This window comes from Anomaloglossus baeobatrachus, chromosome 4 (assembly GCF_048569485.1).
Source record: "Anomaloglossus baeobatrachus isolate aAnoBae1 chromosome 4, aAnoBae1.hap1, whole genome shotgun sequence".
Classification (NCBI taxonomy): Eukaryota; Metazoa; Chordata; class Amphibia; order Anura; family Aromobatidae; genus Anomaloglossus; species Anomaloglossus baeobatrachus.
Genome location: NC_134356.1, coordinates 625,604,082 through 625,623,001, shown reverse-complemented (window position 1 = coordinate 625,623,001; position 18,920 = coordinate 625,604,082). Strand labels below are relative to the sequence as shown.

Here is an 18,920-nt window from a genome sequence, read left to right as displayed (position 1 = left end):
GTGCTATTTTTGGATTTATTAATACAAAATAATTGGATTTTTAATTGATATCGAGTCCTGGATACTACCTATTCTACGTGATCATTTCTGGGAAGCCGGCTCCGTTATAAACCATGGCGTTTCAGGAGGATAGCCCACCCTTATTTCTAGTACAAAGCACAAATAAAATGTATGTGTCATGTTCCATGAATAACAGTGGTCTGAAATGCGTTGGGTTTTGTCTATTTTTATACTTTTTCTATCATGTGCTATTTTTGGATTTATTAATAAAAAAGAATTGGATTTTTAATCAATCTCGAGTCCTGGACACTACCTACTCTATGTGATCATTTATGGTAAGCTGGCCCTACTATAAACCAACGCATTTCAGGATGCTAGACCAACCTTACTTCTAGTGCACAGCACAAATAAAATGTGTGTGTCATGTATGTTCCATGTTTAATAGTGGTCTGAAACACGTTGGATTTTGTCTGTTTTTATACATTTTCTATCATGTGGTATTTAGAGATGTATTAATAAAAAAAGAATTGGATATTAACTTGATCTTGAGTCCTGGATATTACCTGCTCTACGTGATCATTTTTGGGAAGTCGGCCCTACTATACCTTCCATGCACTGAGGTCACTGGTGAAATATATTTCATTATTTTTCCATAGTAAAGGTAAGTAAATCCTTTTCTTTGCTTATTTTTCTTAAAGAGCACCAACCACCAGGATTTTCATATATAAACTAAAGTCAGTGCTATACTGGCGCTATCATGCTGATTCTATACATACCTTTAGTTGTGAGATCGGATGTATAGTTTCTGAAAAATAGGCAAGTAAAGTTTGTAAAATACATTGTTATTTGATGAGAAGTGCAACAGAATATCTAATAGGTTGGTCGGATTTTGCTAGTTATTCCTGCCCCTGTCTGCTGCCTGTCCTTTTTCCCTCCCTCCTCCCCCTATAATAACAGAGACAGGGGGGAGGAAGGACAGGAAGGCAGTCAGACAAGGACAGGAATAACTAGCAAAACCTGACCCACCTATTAGATATTCCATTGCACCTATCATTAAATAACAGAGCATTTCACAAACTTTACTTGCCTGTATTTCAGAAACTATACATCCGATTTCACAACTAAAGGTATGTATAGAATCAGCATGATAGCACCAGTATAGTACTGGATTTAGTTTATACATGAAATCCTGGTCGATTGTCCTCTTTAAATAATATATGTGACACAAAAATGCATGTAAACAATGAATGAAAATCCTAAAAAAAACACACTGCAAAAAAAGTGTGACAGAAGCTTTAAAAACTTTTTAGAGTTGCAGACACTTGGTCGAGGATCATAAATAAGGAGCAGAATGTGAATCTTATTCCTTATATCTTATAAATAGATTGATTTGATTATTGCTCATGGATAGGAATTAATTAATGCACCATAAGCCATACTTGTGCCTAGTTGTATAAGGCTTGGGCTATACAGAGACATGTGTCGTGCAACAAAAACATGACTTTGTCTTGTCTGTGGCTCTCTATCATTAGACTATTTTAGAGCTGTGATGTGGCTGGGAAAAAAATCCCAGTCAAATCGCAGACATGTAATCTGTGACTTACATAGAAGTCTATGGGTAAAAGTCACATGCAACTTGCAAACCATAAATTCAACAGGTTTGGATTTGGATTTACAGTCATGGGATGCAATACCACCACATTGACAATCCTTAGATATAATGTTGCGTCGCTGTGTTGTCCTCCTAACCCTATGCAAAATGGACTATCTGAGTAGTGAAGAGTAGAAGAGTGAGAAAAAAGAAGACATATAAAGGAGAACAGAAAACATAGTGCCGGATAAAGTTAAGCAATGACAGTGAGCTAAAGAGAAAGGACACCAGTATCATTACTCACCACAATAACAAGGGAAACCGGGCCAATAAAACTCCAGATGAAATAATTATCAACTCGCAGCCAGCAACTGTGACAATAAGAGAAGCGGCAAAACAGACAGTGAGGAACATTGATAGAAACGCAGAGAAACAGCCACATCCAGATAAGTAATTAATGAGAGATGAAGACACTTGCAGTCACAGAGCAGTTACAAAGAACGAGGGAAAATGGTTAAGGGCAAAATTACATTGTTCGAGACAATACAAGACCGTCTATGAGAGAAGCTGCATGGGAAAAAAATATGATGACCCTCAGAAAGATGACTAAATATGAAGAATGTGAAGACTACATTGGATAAAGACCACTGGGAGGATGAAGAAAATAAAGAGATGTAATGACAAGGATGGAGAAGGTGTAAGTTGGATGAGATACATATTGGGATATAATCGAAGATTGTAGAAGATACAACATGGTCACCACCAAGTCATTGGACACAATTTGGAGGAATGGAAATGACAGAAGATGGTATAAGTTGGATGAGATACATATTGGGATATAATAGAAGATTGTAGAAGATACAACATGGTCACCACCAAGTCACTGGACACAATTTGGACGAATGGTAATGACAGAAGATGGTGTAATTTGGATCAGATACCGTAAATATTGGGATATAATAGAAGATCTTAGAAGATACAACATGGTCACCATCAAGTCATTGGACTTGATTTGGAGGAATGGTAATGACAGTAGATGATATAAGTTGGATGAGATACATATTGAGATATAAAAGAAGATCATAGAAGATACAATATGGTAACCACCAAGTCATTGGACTTGATTTGGAGGAATGATAATGACAGTAGATGGTGTACGTCGGATGAGATACATATTGGGATATAATAGGAAATCTTAGAAGATACAACATGGCCACCATCAAGTCTATTGGACACGAGGAGGAATAGTAATGACAGTAGATGGTGTAAGTGGGATGAGGTACATATTGGGATATAAGAGAAGATTGTAGAAGATACAAAATGGTCACCACCAAGTCACTGGACATGATTTGGAGGAATGGTAATGACAGTAGATGGTGTAAGTTGGATGAGATACATATTGGGATACAATAGAAGATCGTTGAAGATACAACATGGTCAGCACCAAGTCATTGGACACGAGGAGGAATAGTAATGGCAGTAGATGGTGTAAGTTGGATGAGATACATAGAAGTGGACATGTCTGGATACAATACACAATCGTAGAAGACCAAGGAAGACTTACGCCTTATCCGTGCCATAGCTCCTGTAGTCCACGGCTGCAGAGATCCCCACCACCAGAGCAGGGAACACGTAGCCACAGAGGTAGTAGTACTTCCTTCGGGAATGTTCTGTTTCAAAGACTTCCACCAACATAAGATAAAGCTGAACACCCTCCAGACACAGCCAAGAGAAAGCTGACAGACTGAAGAAGTGGAGGAGACCAGCCAAAATGGGACAAACCACCTGAAGAAGATACGACATGGTCAACATCAGGTCACTGGACAGTATTTGGTGGAATGGTAATGACAGTAGACATTTAGAGATGGAATGAGAAATTAGGTTGGAAATGTAAATGGTTTTCAATCAAGAGTTTCACGGTTGCGAGCTCAAGGAAAGCAAGATAGTTGTACCTGGTACTGGGTTTTGTCGATACCAGTAAGGAAAAGAAGTTCCGCCAGGAAAAGACTGACACACAGATTCTTATGGATGGTGTTTCTGTCTGTCTGAAGACCTCTCAAGAAGCAGAAGGTGGATATACAGATTCCGAGACACACCAGAGAGATCACTATTCCCACCCAGGAGATGACCGAGAGAAGCAGCTCATTTATACGACCCTGGTACTGACAAAAACAAAACTCTTGTTTTACAAAATCAATAAACATTTGTTGTACAGATCCTCCAAAACAAAACTGGACGACAATTATGAACATATAGCAAAACCCAGTCTGTTATCCCAGACCGTGTAATATCGTGTATTTTAAGATTCTCATAATGTATGATTTATGGCTTTATTTTACATAGGACAATGTCCATCACTAAGGAGCTCAGCGCCGAAAAACCCTCATTATAAAAGAAATCCACTAGGAACCAAATTAAAAAGAGAAGTTAAAGTCATATTTTATTAAAGTAATGAAATCTTAATCTTCCGAAACGAAATAAATCATGACAGTAACAGCGCGCTCACCATGTCTCTGTGGGCCATCAGCACAGCAAAATTAGTTAGGTGGTTGCACGCACAGGTCGTGTGGGTCTTGTTAGTATGCAACAACCGACAACCCTGCGTTGACCAAAAACCCAACATCGAGCGCTCAGAATAATTCCAGAAGGTGCAATTGGCATTGAAGTGGTTTTTAGACTGAAAAACAGGAATAAATAGGTTAAAACAAGTTAACATATATAGGTAACGTATGCTAAGCATGCATGTTTCAGTACAAAGGATGAATAAGCAGTTGGCTAACTCTTCTGGAAACATGTGGACATGCTGAAATCAACATGCTCTATCCCTGCTTTCCTCGACATCTGTCATCAGGGGAGTTGGGAGACCTTCACACATTTTAATTCTCAGCTATAATAAATCACTTTATCTCTTTAACACTAGAAGTCCCAGGAATTTCGAGCTCCATAGGGTTCCAATGGTAGAAATGTTAAATGACCCCTCTCTGGGACTTCTAGTGTTAAAATCTAACAACATATTGAAATGGTTTTAACCTAAGAATATCAATGACAAACTCTACTATGTAATCTTTCTGATATTTAAGCCCAAAAAGGTAACCTTGGCCAAAACCCCAATAGGCTACTTCTAATTCCAAAACCTTACTACCACTCCACTTCGCCCCTCTGGAAATCCCTACAATGGATGCCATGCCAATTCTCCACCATATCCAATTCAAACTACTAACACTGACCCACAAAGCCATCCGTAATCTGTCTCCTCTGTATATCTACGAACTAATCTCCAGCTACACTCCAACACGTAATCTTCAGTTCTCCCAGGATTTCCTTCTCTGCTCAACACTCATTCGCTCCTCATCCAACCGCCTCCAAGTCTTCTCCGGAGCATTCCCTCCCTGTCTTCTAAAATTAGCTTCCTCAACACGTCATATTATCTGCTACACTTGCAAGCTTCAAATGAAACTAATCCGCTCAGAAATGCCTATAGTCTCCAATGACCCCACCACCTCACCACCGCCGGGGCTGCCACCTCACCACCGCTGGAGCTGCAACCTCACCACTACCAGAGCTGCTGCCTCACCACCACTGTAGCTGCCTCCTCACCACCGCCCCACCTACTGCCTCCTCCCCAATATCCTATAGAATGTAAATTTTCTGTTTGGATCTGCCAATATATTAGATCCAATATTTAAGGCCAACTTTAACAATTATGATCCTCTACAAAGCAATCTCATAAATTACATACATTCATCGCTTGAAATTGATCTGTTTATGCCAGAAATTGAACCTTCTTGCCTGTCAAATTGTCCTTTTGTAAATGGCTTCCTAAAGGATCAGCCTTGCCATTGTCATAGACATTTGGTGTCCTCTTGACTAAAAAAGTCTCCACCACTCTCTCCACTTCGCTTTTCCAACATTTACCACTTCGGTTTCCCAAACTTTTGCATCTGGTAAGCAATATTTTCTTACATGCTTCTTTTTTCCGTCTTCCATATACAGTGTACTTTATCACCCTTCAAATTTGTTTTCGCTCACCTGTAAATGTGGTAGCGTAAAAATAACAGGGTCCATGAGGAAAACTCTGCTGGATTCCTTATTAATCGAAGCTGCGATGATCTGTGAGTTCACAACCAATGAGTGTCCCGAGGAGCTGCCTTCTCCACCAAAGCGTACAGTGGAATTCTCCGTAGACAGGAAGAGGCCCAAATTATTGTACAGGATGAAGACCACTTTGACAACCCCTGAGATGGAAAATCATGAAAATTTAATTAATCAGGAACTGCACTGATCACATAGTTGAAGAGTGAAATGTGTCATAAAGATAATAAAATATTGCCACCATACTGGGAAAGGCTGAGGACGACATGTTTAACACAATATTGGTTTTCAGCAGTCAATTATAATAACACCAACATCACCGATTAACTGATTTCATTTTTTGCCAGGAATGAGACTAAAAAGTCCCATACACAATAGACTAATTTCGTCCAAACCCACCTGCCATGGTCGTCCCTCTATTTTAAGTGATTAGTGACAATAAATTTCTGGGTCTGAGTTTCACTTTAAATAGTGAGACTGCTATTTAAATGTGGTTTTCTTTCCTTTGACAAATAGAGGGTTAATGTCAGTTTGCTTTCCAGCATCCTCAGACTCCTGATCAGGTGTTTCCAGTTTGGACCACTCCTCCTAGTCCCTTAATATACTCCCAGCTACCAGCAGAGGGTGCTGGTTATTCTTGATTCATTTGGATTCTGGTCTTGGAGGTGGAAGGAGCTGATGAAACCCATTCTTGGAGTTGCTGGTATGGCTGCAGTCTGCGTGCTGACTGCAGCAGTCTGTTGTGATGGTATTCCCCTGTCTTTCTTCCTTTCCCAGTGTGTTGTTTCAGTGCAGCGATGGGGCTAACGTCTGTCACCTTCCCACTCACTAGCCAGGACTATTATAGGGTCATCTCAGGGTTTCAGGTTCCTGCTCGGCAACAGGTGAGGACCCTATATAGGGACTGTCTAGGAGTGCTGGGTACAGCGGCAGGTAAGTAGGGGACTTGTCCATCTTCCCACTCACTAGCGCTAGGGCCCACCATTGTTAAAGTGTCCCTGGTGTACCCCTTGTTTCTCGTGGTGTTACCTGTTTAGTTGTGTATTTGGCCTCAAGCCGCACCGTCCCCAGTCCATGTCATAACACCACCGATATCGTTGGGTTCATCCAATGGAATAATGTGTATGGGGGTCCTGGACAATCGTGAGATGTTCAACAAATATGTCTCCTTCGAACTGCCGATAGCTTTGCTCTCTTGGACATAAGCTGCTGGCAGACATGTTTGGCGATGGCTTTCTCTTAGAGAACACAAGGGCATTTGGGCAACTGAGTTCTCTTGTGCATGGGCGAAATGGCTGTTGGCCAAACAATTGGCCGAAGCTTCGTTTGGCCAACAGGCATGTAATGTGTGTGGAAGGCTTTAGACATAGTAGGAGGCTCCACCAATGGATTAGCAATATTGGTGTAATTTGAGCCTTAATGGGCTTTTCTTTTTTACTTATAAAAACCCTGAATGTGTGAAATATTTTAGTCTTACGAGTGCTACCATTAAATATCTAATTAAGTTGGTGAATCAGACAGACCATCTATTAACGTCTTTGGCTATGCAAAGAAGTAGGAACATAACTATAACTATCCAATGTTCATGTTTTCAGAACTGTTGTCTTTATTTTAATCCTTATTGCTTCTTGTAGCGAAGCTATTGAACCACGCGAGATGTAAGATACCATTTACTGTATGTAATAAAGAGAGAACATAACCATCTCAGCGATGACTTATCTACAAAGAGAAACACAACCTAAGTAATGACATATCTCACCATTGCGACTGTTCTGCTTGATGGATCTGGCAGACAGCTGGATAGAGCTGACACTGTGGTTGTCTTGAGGGAAGATCAGCTCGGAGACGGGGTCATCGGTGTTTATGACAGAAACTTCCAGCACTGCGAGAAGACATGGACGGTTAGGGCGAATTCAGACATTTCTGAGGCTATCCCACTCATCTTAATGGATCTTGCAGAAAAGAATTTAATTGCTGCCGAAACAGCTCCGTCCCCCATGGATAGAACTGTTTCTCAGTCGCAGAAATTTCGGCATCATATCTTACGCTTGTGGATATACCATTGGAGATAACACAGATAATATGGAGGAAGGTATGAAACAGACATTATACAAGCTGATCGAGGCTATGCTGATTAGAACAACAGGGGTTGTTGAGTTGTTGGGTTTTTATGACATGACATCTAGTTTGGTGACACGGTATGAGCTTTACAGGCCAATCTATTTCAGCTGGCCTTACCGTAGTCATTGTAAGCAAATACATGACCAAGCCATTGACAGTTAATGGGATTCCTCAGAATCCCTTAAAATTTGTAGCAAGATGGTTGAAAAAGAATCTGTCATGTAGCCTATAAAACCAAAACTATTATGCCATTGTAATCACAACCTAATCTCATAGTTGTCTCTTGCTATAAAAGTTTAGTGACAGGTTTTGGGTCTGAGTCTCACTTTCTCCTCCGAGACTCTGCTATTTCAATGTGTTTTCTTTTACTTTGGCAGTTGAAGTGTTAATGGAAGTATTCCTTGCCAGCATGCAGGCCAAAAACCAGCTCGGGTGTTTCCGGTTTGGGACCACTCCCAGTCCCTTTATATACCCTCTGCTACCAGCAGTGGATGACGATTTTTCTTGATTCATTTGGTTGCTGGTCTTGGAGGTGGAAGGAGCTGTTGATACCCATTGCTGAGTTGCTGTGGTGGCTGCAGTCTTGGTGCTGACTGCAGCAGTCTGTTGTAGTTTTTCCCCCCGTCTGTCTACCTTTCCTGGTTTATTGTATCAGTGCAGTGGTGGGGCTAGTGTCCTTCACCTGCCCACTTTCTAGCCAGAGATTGTAAGGTCATCTCAGGGCTTCAGGTTCCTGCTCGGCAACAGGTGAGGAACCTGTATAGGGACTCGTAAGAGTGTAGGGTGCATCGGCAGGTAAGTGGAGGAGGTGTCCATCTTCCCGCTCACTAGTTCTATGGCCTTCTGTTGTTAAAGTGTCCCAGTATACCCCTTGTTTGTCATAATGTTACCTCTGTTTACTTGAGTATTTAGCCTAACATCTAAAGACCCATAAAGAAAGTAGTTGGCTGAACCAGCCAATTTTGCAAAACCAGATGTCCATGTGATATGTATGGAGGCCTCCCGACTCACCTCGACAGGTGATTTCATGAGAGAGGGATCAGCCAGTTTAAATTTCAATGGCTGAACCTTTTGCTTTCAGGGGAGATAAGCCAGAGATGCCAGAGCTTGACATTGTACAGCGTTCATGTGTATGGTGGAGTTGGGAGAGATAGCTGTCTATCTAATGAACCTTCGGTCTAGAGCTATCTCATGTTGTCTTCAGGAGTGCACCGCTCCACAGCTTTCTGCTGGCCGTGGGACCAGTCCGCTCCTGTAGTTTTATAGTTCATTCTGGCAGCAACGTAGAGCCACAGGCACAGACTGTGCATTCTCAGATGCTACTAGTAAAAAGAGCATTGACTGAGTCCTGGTGTATATTATAGAGCTTGCAAGCCTACGCTCTTTGCATAGGAAACCAACCAACTCTCAGTTGTGCAGAGGTGGCTGTTAACTTTATGTCACAAGTGTGTCATGGCCTGATGTGATCGAAGGGCGATCTGGGATCAGAAGGCCATAGCGAATTGTTGATTGCAGATCCATTTTAGTGTCTGCTTGTCATTTACTCTGAGTTGGAGCATATTTTATTCCATCCTGTACTGAAAGGGTTAAAGGGAATCTGTCACCAGGTTTTTGCCACCTAATCTGAGAGCATCATAACATAGGCGCAGAGACCCTGATTTCAGCGATGTGTCACTTACTGGGCTGCTTAGTGTAGTTGTCTTAAAACCACTGTTTAATTACAGGACTAGTTAGTGTGCTGCCAGGTAGTCCAGCATATTCAGGAGCTCTGTATAACTGCTAGATCTGCAGTAGAGAAAACATTGATTTTACCAAAATGAGAGCAAACAGCTCAGTAAGTGACACATCGCTGGAATCAGGGTCTCCGTCTCTACATTATGCTGCTCTCAGTTGCGGTAACAAAAACCTGATGACAGATTCCCTTGAAGGTGCATTTCTATCCTGCTTTGATCTAACATGCTGTTGTAATTTGCAGCTGTGAAGCCCCACAGGTGTAGTGTCGGTGCATTACCTTCAGGGACTCCACTCGGCTGGATCTTGTCACAGGTAGGGAATCTTCTATTTGTCGTGACGCCACTCTCAGTATTGCGGTCAGTGGGGACCGCCACTGCAGGTTGAGGGACGCCTGGGGCTGATGGTGAGTGCAGTTAGTTGGAATAGCCTCCTGAGAGTGAGGCAAGCCCCAGGGCCCTGTGTAGGTGCGTAGTACCACAAGGCGCAGAATAACTCCACACACGCAGGATGTCTTTCAGGGGTTTTACTCACTTCAGGTGGCAGGGTGAGTAACCCGGGCGTAGCTGGGATGAACCAGGCGGGAACCAGGTATCCTTCAGGCTGACTTCTGATGGTGACTACCAACTCGCCTTCCTTAGCCCTTGGTGGTTTGGGGTAACCCCGACTTTTAGTCCCTATGGGGGTCACCCAGGGAAGTTGCTGAAGCCTCTCTCCCCTTCGTTTGCCGTTTGCTTGTTGCCTGGGCCAGATCACTCCAGCTGCTTGCCTCCTGTGAACTATGGGCCCTAACTGTGGCTACGTGGCTGCGGCTTTTGTGGTGTTGTGGTGTGGGCTTTGAGGGCCCCACACCGGCAGGTTTAGCAAGGAAAGGTGGATCTATCCCCGCTCCGGGATCTGCCGCCCGTTTGGGCCTGGTACTCCCTAGCAGTCTCCTTACTTCCCACTCTGTGCTCTCTCTCTAGCTGGAGATGGGTTTCGGGTAGCACTCCTAGGTGACCGTTCTCCCCCGTCGGTAGCCACTGCGCGGGCGCTGTCAGACTGCAACAGCCCCAGGGGTAGGGGTCAGCTCCTCTCGGAGCTCCCTGGACTCTGCACTGAACCGGCTCACTGCTCCTCCTCTCCTGTTCTTGCCTACGCCACCTAGCAACCAGGCTCTCTTACCACACCCCTTGAGAGGAGATGGAGGCTTTTGGCCCCCTCCACTATTCCAGTGGAGGTGAAGGCTTTTCCCCCTCCTGGGATCCCCAGGGGTCCTCTCATAGGTACATGTGTGAGACCTGATCACTATGCGCCTGTGTAGTCACACCTCGGTCAGCCTTCTGGATTACCTGTATTGTACTGTCCCCAGCATGGGTGCAGTACTCAGTGGTGCCTGACCAGGTCAGGGGCGCCACATTCACTACTTTCTGCTATAAATATCCGCTCCTTGCTCCTCCCTATGCCGGCTATAGCTCATTCCTATGCTGACCATGTTGAAGGAGCTCGTCGCGGCATAGCTGTGGTGTCATTGGTATTGCAGCTGCAAAGTTTACTATGAAAGAAACCAAGGAGTGCTTTTTATTGTATCTTTCCCCATGTGTTTGCCATACATTCCTCGAGTTTTTCATTGTAGAAGTGAGACTAGTGTCTCACTGGCCTTCACTAGCCAGGGTGACTTCAAGGCCAGCATGGGCCTAGGCACGTGATCGGCGTATTGGGAGGGAAAGACCCATCTAGAGACGTTAGGGTGTGCAGAGATCAGCCTTAGGCGAGTGTTAGGAGGTGACCCAGTTCTCCTCTCCCTGGCACCAGGGCCTACTGTTGTATCTTTCCCTGGTGAACCCTTTTTGTTGCGTCGCTCGCCCGGAGTCCTCCCCTGGTATGATATTACCCTGGTTACTTGCTGGGAGTCCCATTGTTCCTGGCCCTTTAGTCACATCGTGACACCATAGCAATGAGCTGTAAACAAAAGAATTAAAAATCCCTCCATTCTAGAGGACAGAGAGGATTTTTAACAATTGATAAATTGCAAAGTTGATTGTTTTTACAAGTACTTTCCAATTTTAACCATTTAATAGGAAGAGATAAGCCTTTTTAAGAAAGTGCTCAGATTTGGTAATGTGTTTACAGAGAGGCTGAGATAAAAAAAAAGAAAAAAAAGCTGTTTCATCAGGAGAATTTATTGCACATAGACTTCGTAGCGGAGATTCCTCTGATTAGGACTCCGCTCTAAGAGCCAGAATGGGAAACGGTTTATTAAGATCGTCTCCCGTTAATCAAGACTTGACCCATCCTTGTATCGTAATGTCAACAATCATCTGAATTCACCTTCATCCAAAACTTCATTTCCCCTAGAGGAAATGACTGGCCTCAGATTTCCCTAGCTAAATCAGCTCTTTGCGGGGGGGTTTTGAAGGCCAAACTTGGGGTGTGTAGTTGATGGAGAGGATGGGAGATGTTTCTGATGAGACAGTTCCATTAATAGATCTCAAAAGAAAACCATTTTGTAATTTTGGTGAACTGGTACAATTTTAAAGACAAAATATATGGAAATGTGCGTTACTTGTCAAGAACAGGCTGCTTTACACTAGACAATCTATCGTGCGATAGATCGTCGGGGTCACGGTTTTTGTGACGCACATCCGGCATCGCTGGCGATGCCGGCCTGTGTGACACCTCCTAGCGACGCAGTATCGCTCACAAATCGTGAGTCGTGTACTGCTCGCTAGGTTCCATAATATCGTTTAATTTAGTTGTTCATCGTTTCCGGGGTAGCACACGCCGCTCCGTGTGACAGCCCGGGAACGATGAACAGCAGCTCACCTGCGTCACGCGGCCGCCGCCGGCTATGTGAAGGAAGGAGGTGGGCGGGATGTTTACGTCCCGCTCATCTCCGCCCCTCCGTTCCATTGGCCAGCGGCCGTGTGACGTCGCTGTGACGCCGAACGTCCCTCCCACTCCAGGAAGTGGACGTTCGCCGCCCACAGCGTGGACGCACGAGAGGTATGTGTGACGGGGGTTACCGACTTTGTGCGCCACAGGCAGCGATTTGCCCGTGACGCAAAAAGAACGGGGGCGGGTACAATCGATTGTGAAATTGCACAATCGGTCGTACCGTGTAAAGCAGCCTAAACTGTTGTACAATGGTCCCCAATCTGTGGTTCTCCAGCTGCTTATTACAACTTGTACAAGAAAACCCTGGTTGCCTTTCTTCATGGTTTCATAGTTTTAAGGGTGAAGGTACAGCTCCATCAAGTTCAACCTATAACTAGTGATGGGTGAATAGTTACTATTCAAGTTCGGATAATTCATAACGAATCCCAAAATACTATTCCGATATTCATCAGGAACAGTCAAACCAATGCAAATCAATGGAGAACCCGAGCATTTTTCTTGTTTTGACGAATAGTACTTGGTAATCGGTAAGCCATATCCGAACACGAATAATTACTATTCGCTCATCTCTACCTATATCCTAACATGTTGATCCAGAGGAAGGAAAAAAACATGAAAAATATAGTCCCCAATTCATCAAAGTAACTACGCCAGAATTTTGCTGTAAATCAGTTTGAAAAGTTTCACGTTTTTGCCCAACTTGAAATTGTACAACTGTTTAGTTTTTTTTTTAGGCTTTTGGAGTTTTCACTCTAGTTTCACCAAGATCTACCAAAATGGTTGATACTGGGATAGGAGGGGGTCACATTGATGGCATAAGGCCATAGCTTGTGTCCTAACTGGAGTAAGATTTGTGGTGAGAAGCAACAACAAGAAGAACAGTCCTGCACCAGCGGCATTGTGATTGCTGGCGGAGCAGACAGGTGTTGCGATCCCCCTAAAAATATATGTCAATTGCAGTGGTGGTGCTCACTCTACCTGAGGACAGTCCAGAACACATTCATATGAAAAGAGAAGAGTAGCACTCACCATAGCATGCAATAAATTACTTTATTCCATGAAGAAACAAGAAATCACCACGAGTCGGGAAGTAGATGCATGCCGTACAGAGACGGCCATTTCACGCCGAGGTGCTGTGGGTTGGTAAGTGGATGCATGCCACACAGAGACGGCCGTTACGTGCCAAGACGCTTGAACTGGCTTAAATAGCTGTTGAAGCTCCTGGGAGCAAAATGGCTGTCTGTGCGGCATGCATCCCGACTTCCCGACCCATGGTGATTTCATATTTCTTAAAGGAATAAATTAATTTGTTGCATGCTGTGGTGAGTGATACTCTTTCTTTTTTTCATACGTCTGTCGTGAGGTCCACGCCACTTGTCAGACGCTCCTGATTCATGAAGAGGTGTGCACTCAATGAATCCGGAGCGTCTGACTCCAACACTTCCCATCATCAAGACGTGCGTGATTTTCGCCAGCCTTGATGAATCGAAGCCATTGTATTACAGATTATGTGCACTAGATTCTGTGACGGAACGTTGATCCAGGGAACTCGTCTGATTGCTGTATGTAGACTTGGGAAGGAATTTAGGAATTTTTCCTTGGAAATGGTCCAATTACCATCTGCCTCATGGAGATTTTGCGTACCTCAGAATCAACATGTCGGGCTATAGATTGAACTTGAAGGACATGTGTTATTTCAACCTTAAAACTATGAAGCTTCCAGCTTGTCCAATCATGGTCACTTTTTGGTTTTAAGGACAACAAAACCTAATTTTGGGTGGCTTGGACCACAGTAGTTGAAGGAGTTCACAGCCGATGGTTTTGCCATTGATGTGAGTGGGAATCAGTTCATCAATCATTTTAATCCCTCATCTTCTAAAGGGGAAGCTTTTCTCCTTATGGAGACTGACACACCATTCCAGCATGCCAGTGGTGAGGAGACTTTAAGCCACAATGCTCCTCTGGGAAATGTGCAAATTGTCTCTTCAGTGAGGAAGGAGACAAACTCTGATGTGACCTATTGGAGGTAGCAATCCTAAAAGTCAATTGTGACCGTTTAAAGAGCCTTTAAAGGGTCACTTTTGACTTTTAGGATTAATACCTCCAATAGGTGGCACTAGAGTTTGTCTACTACCTCACTAAAAAGACAATTTGCACAATCCCTCATCATAAAATATTCTTATTTCAGTGCGAAGTTTAGTTATTTATATTCATATTTATTATTTTTAATATTCCTAGAATAATGCCAGTACTGGTGCCTCACCAACATTTGGCTTAGCAGTCTGGAAGCGTGCAGGTTCCTTGACATTATCAGCGACTAGGAAAGCCCCTTCCTCCAATATGTCGAGTAACATGGTAGCCGCGTGTTCTTGCTCTGTGACATTCATGTCTCTCCATGAGGGTAGTGCTTCTGGGCGTAAAAGGTTATCCACTGTCTCCACCACCGCCTGCACAAATAAGATACGCAGAATAAAAATGTCCTCACCAGTAACTATTACCTGCTGGGATACAGTAATGCGGCCTAGATATGACTGTACGTGGCACAGAGAGAGTGTCCCCAGAATAGTAATGGAAGACCCTGCACCACGCCATGTATAACACTACTGTATCTTCTGTTACCTTGATGTAATCCTTGCAGGTCCTCTCCCTCTTGTGCATCTGTAAAATACAAAAAAGGGTTAAAAAAATGGCATCTATAGGTCAGCGTCAGAATAATTTATGCATAACGCGAAACTCAGTTCACACGATTGCCCAATGCAAAGCTAGCAACTCATTTTCATTTTTTTGGGGGTGATTTTGGTTCACAAATCCGACCACAAGAACACGTTTTTTTGGACAATTGATCTTCAAAAAACAGATATGATAAGCCCCATAGAGTATTATGGGTCCGTGTTCTATCCGTACAAAATATGGATACAACGTATTTGTGAGACAAAAGGTATAAAAAAAGGTTTCACTGAGTGTTTTATTCACTTATTTCATTCCATTTTTTATACTTTTTTGTATACTTAGTATTTTCGGCTGTTTTTACTGGAGGGACACAATTTTGGAATGTGCTTCACCCATTAAAAATGCATTGCTGAAAATCACAACCTAAGGACGCATGTTTTCTTATGTTCTTAAGTCACGTTTTCCATTTATTGCTACTACTGTGTCGCCCTGGGCAAGCCAGGGGACACAAGTCACACACCACCACACCCTACATCCCAGTTAGGAACACCAAAGCTAACCAAAAATCCTTGTTGCCTTCCTCCAGAGGCTGATGATTCACACCAGGGGGTGGGCCAGGCGGTTGGTTCCGCCCACCGAGGAGGACACAGCTCTGGAGGCGGGAGAAACCAGGCAGTTTAGTTAGGGGAGTGAAGGAGTAAACAGCTAAGATGAGCTAAGGAAGTGAAAGTAGAAGTGAAGTAAAGTGGTAAAGGAGGAAAGCAAGAGTGGTGACAGAGAGAAAGCCTGAAGTAGTCCAGCTGTGTGCAGGACAGGTCAGCAAGGTCAGCAACGGCGGTGACTGTCTGGAGGGGGACCGTGTGGAAGTTCCTGGAAGGACCGCGGACGGGTAGTGGCCCGGCGGTCTGGAGCAGTGTTCCGAAGGACAGTCAGCACCAGGGCAGGGGCCTCTCGGACCCCGGCAAGGCTTGTGTGAAGCCCCACAGGTGTTGTGTCGGTGCATTACCTTCAGGGACTCCACTCAGCTGGATCTTGGTCACAGGTAGGAGATCTTCTTTGTAGTTTGTCGTGACGCCACTCTCAGATTTGCGGTCAGTGGGGACCGCCACTGCAGGTTAAGGGATGCCTGGGGCTGATGGTGAGTGCAGTTAGTTGGAATAGCCTCCTGAGAGTGAGGCAAGCCCCAGGGCCCTGTGTAGGTGCGTAGTACCACAAGGCGCAGAATAACTCCACACACGCAGAATGTCTTTCAGGGGTTTTACTCACTTCAGATGGCAGGGTGAGTAACCCGGGCGTAGCTGGGATGAACCAGGCGGGAACCAGGTATCCTTCAGGCTAACTTCTGATGGTGACTACCAACTCGCCTTCCTTAGCCCTTGGTGGTTTGGGGTAACCCCGACTTTTAGTCCCTATGGGGGTTACCCAGGGAAGTTGCTGAAGCCTCTCTCCCCTTCGTTTGCCGTGTGCTTGTTGCCTGGGCCAGATCACTCCAGCTTCTTGCCTCCTGTGAACTGTGGGCCCTAACTGTGGCTACGTGGCTGCGGCTTTTGTGGTGTTGTGGTGTGGGCTTTGAGGGCCCCACACCGGCAGGTTTAGCAAGGAAAGGTGGATCTATCCCCGCTCCGGGATCTGCCGCCCGTTTGGGCCTGGTTCTCCCTAGCAGTCTCCTTACTTCCCACTCTGTGCTCTCTCTCTAGCTGGAGATGGGTTTCGGGTAGCACTCCTAGGTGACCGTTCTCCCCCGTCGGTAGCCACTGCGCGGACGCTGTCAGACTCCAGCAGCCCAGGGGAAGGGGTCAGCTCTCCTCGGAGCTCCCTGGACTCTGCTCTGAACCGGCTCACATCTGGGACCTTCACTGCTGCTCCTGTCAGAGCTTCACTTTCCTGCTCCTCACTCCTCCACACTCTGCTGCAGACTGTTTACTCCTCCTTCTCTTTTCCCTTTTGTGCCTGCCTACGCCACCTAGCAACCAGATTCTCTTACCACACCCCTTGAGAGGAGATGGAGGCTTTTGGCCCCCTCCACTATTCCAGTGGAGGTGAAGGCTTTTCCCCCCTCCTGGGATCCCCAGGGGTCCTCTCATAGGTACATGTGTGAGACCTGATCACTATGCGCCTGTGTAGTCACACCTCGGTCAGCCTTCTGGATTACCTGTATTGTACTGTCCCCAGCATGGGTGCAGTACTCAGTGGTGCCTGACCCTTAGTTATCACCAGCACGTCCTCGGGCTGCAAGACAACATTTTAAAATGCATAAAACATTAAAACATGTAAAACATTTTTAAAAGCACCAGGTACCATACATCACCACCCTCCACCCACAAGTCCGTTAACCCACCCAAAACCCTCTCACGTTGGCCGCGCCTTCAGCCACTTCTGGCAGGATGTAGAGGCGGCTTTCATGGTCTGGTGGTCTTCAGGGTATACCTGGCCTGGTGAAGCCGCGTCTTCAGCCACTTCTGGCAGGATCCAGAGGCGGCCTTCACAGTTGGTGCTGACCAGGTACCCTCTTTGTGGTGGAGAGCCAGGCCCCATAAACAGGCATGCTCTCTGGTTGCAGGTGAGCCAAGGCCCTATATACGGACGGGCCCCCTGGTTGCAGACGAGCCAAGCCCCTAAACAGGCTGACTCTGGTGGTGGTGGTGCCCTCTGGTGTAACTATTTACACTGCGAGAGTTTGTGGCTATAGCCAGTTCATAGCCTTAAGGTTTATGGTTTTCTCACACAAGTTTATGTGGGCACATACTTGAACTTTTAAAACGTTGCAAAACAAACTTTCCAACTGGTCAAAACTTGCTGTACTTTACTTGAACTTATGCAGACTCCTCTTCACCAGGGCTTGGGCCTGTAGGGCTGCGGCACCTGCTGCTTTCTTGACCTTTTTCCTCATCTGTAGTGGTCTCATCATTAGGTCTTTGGTCTTTTCTTTCTTTATTACTGTCTTTCCTTTCTTCTTTGGGACATGGTACTACATCTAGCGCGTACCAGCCTCTTTCGCCTTGATGCATGGTAAATTGTACGGAGTCTCCCATTTTTAAGTTTCTGCCAGGGTGTCCTCTGGGCAAGTGGGCTCTGACGTCTCTTCTATTGACGAAGATACCTTCCTTTATACCAGGTGCAACGATGAATCCGTATCCTGACTTCAGGCTAAAGTCTTCCACAATTCCTCTACAAAGGGGTCCTCTGACCTGTGCTTTGGCTCTTCTCAGGAACCGTTTTTCTTGTAAGTCTCTGGCCGTGACTTCTCTCTGCTCTGGGGATGGCGGTGCAGGGAAAGACTGGGTTCTACTGCGGCGCTGTGTCTTGCGGGCTGGATTCTGCGAAGTGCAGCTTACAAGCTCCCAGGTGAGGCTTTGGGGCAGATCTTCCTCAGCAGAAGGTGTCAGGTCTTCCTCGTCCCAGCGGGAATAGGGCAACATCTCCGGCTCTGGGCATGGATCCACTGCTGGTGGCTCCTGAGTCAGCTCCTCAGCTTCCTGGCCTCCCCTCCCCCTTAGTTCTTCTTGGCACTCCTTTGGTGGCGGTGCTGGGGATGAACTTCCTTCAACAGGCCCAGGCGGGGGACTCTTTGGCGTGGTTGCTGCAGGGGTTGCCGGAATCCTCTTGGGGGTGTGCGGAGGGAGCATGTACTGGTCCACCAACCATTGTGGAAACTTGACCTCCATGTCAGCCTTCAGCTGCCAGTATGCGGGGTCCTCCCCCAGCGTGGGCTTTCCAGTAGGGACCTCTTTGGACTGGGGAGCGGTGTCTGCTCTGGCCTTGCAGGCCGGGGTAAGTGGTGATGCAATCTCTTGGCGGGCCGCGCCCTGTATGGCGGCGGCCTGGTCTTGGCGGGCCG

The 18,920-nt window shown here is 45.4% G+C and overlaps 1 protein-coding gene across 4 annotated transcripts in view; it reads right to left on the bottom strand.

Moving 5' to 3' along the window:
• Positions 1–18,920, bottom strand: part of ADGRL1 (adhesion G protein-coupled receptor L1) — a 551,629-nt gene that overhangs the window by 51,835 nt on the left and 480,874 nt on the right. For 3 of the 4 annotated variants that reach the window (XM_075346318.1, XM_075346320.1, XM_075346321.1), the window contains 8 exons: positions 15,032–15,070; positions 14,676–14,859; positions 7,443–7,565; positions 5,621–5,826; positions 4,098–4,268; positions 3,544–3,753; positions 3,156–3,376; positions 1,896–1,962 (listed from right to left, as the gene is read on the bottom strand). In XM_075346318.1, coding sequence (XP_075202433.1) covers positions 1,896–1,962; positions 3,156–3,376; positions 3,544–3,753; positions 4,098–4,268; positions 5,621–5,826; positions 7,443–7,565; positions 14,676–14,859; positions 15,032–15,070 — 1,221 coding nt within the window. The remainder of the gene's footprint in view (positions 1–1,895; positions 1,963–3,155; positions 3,377–3,543; positions 3,754–4,097; positions 4,269–5,620; positions 5,827–7,442; positions 7,566–14,675; positions 14,860–15,031; positions 15,071–18,920) is intronic. The other variant, XM_075346319.1, reaches the window with a different exon arrangement.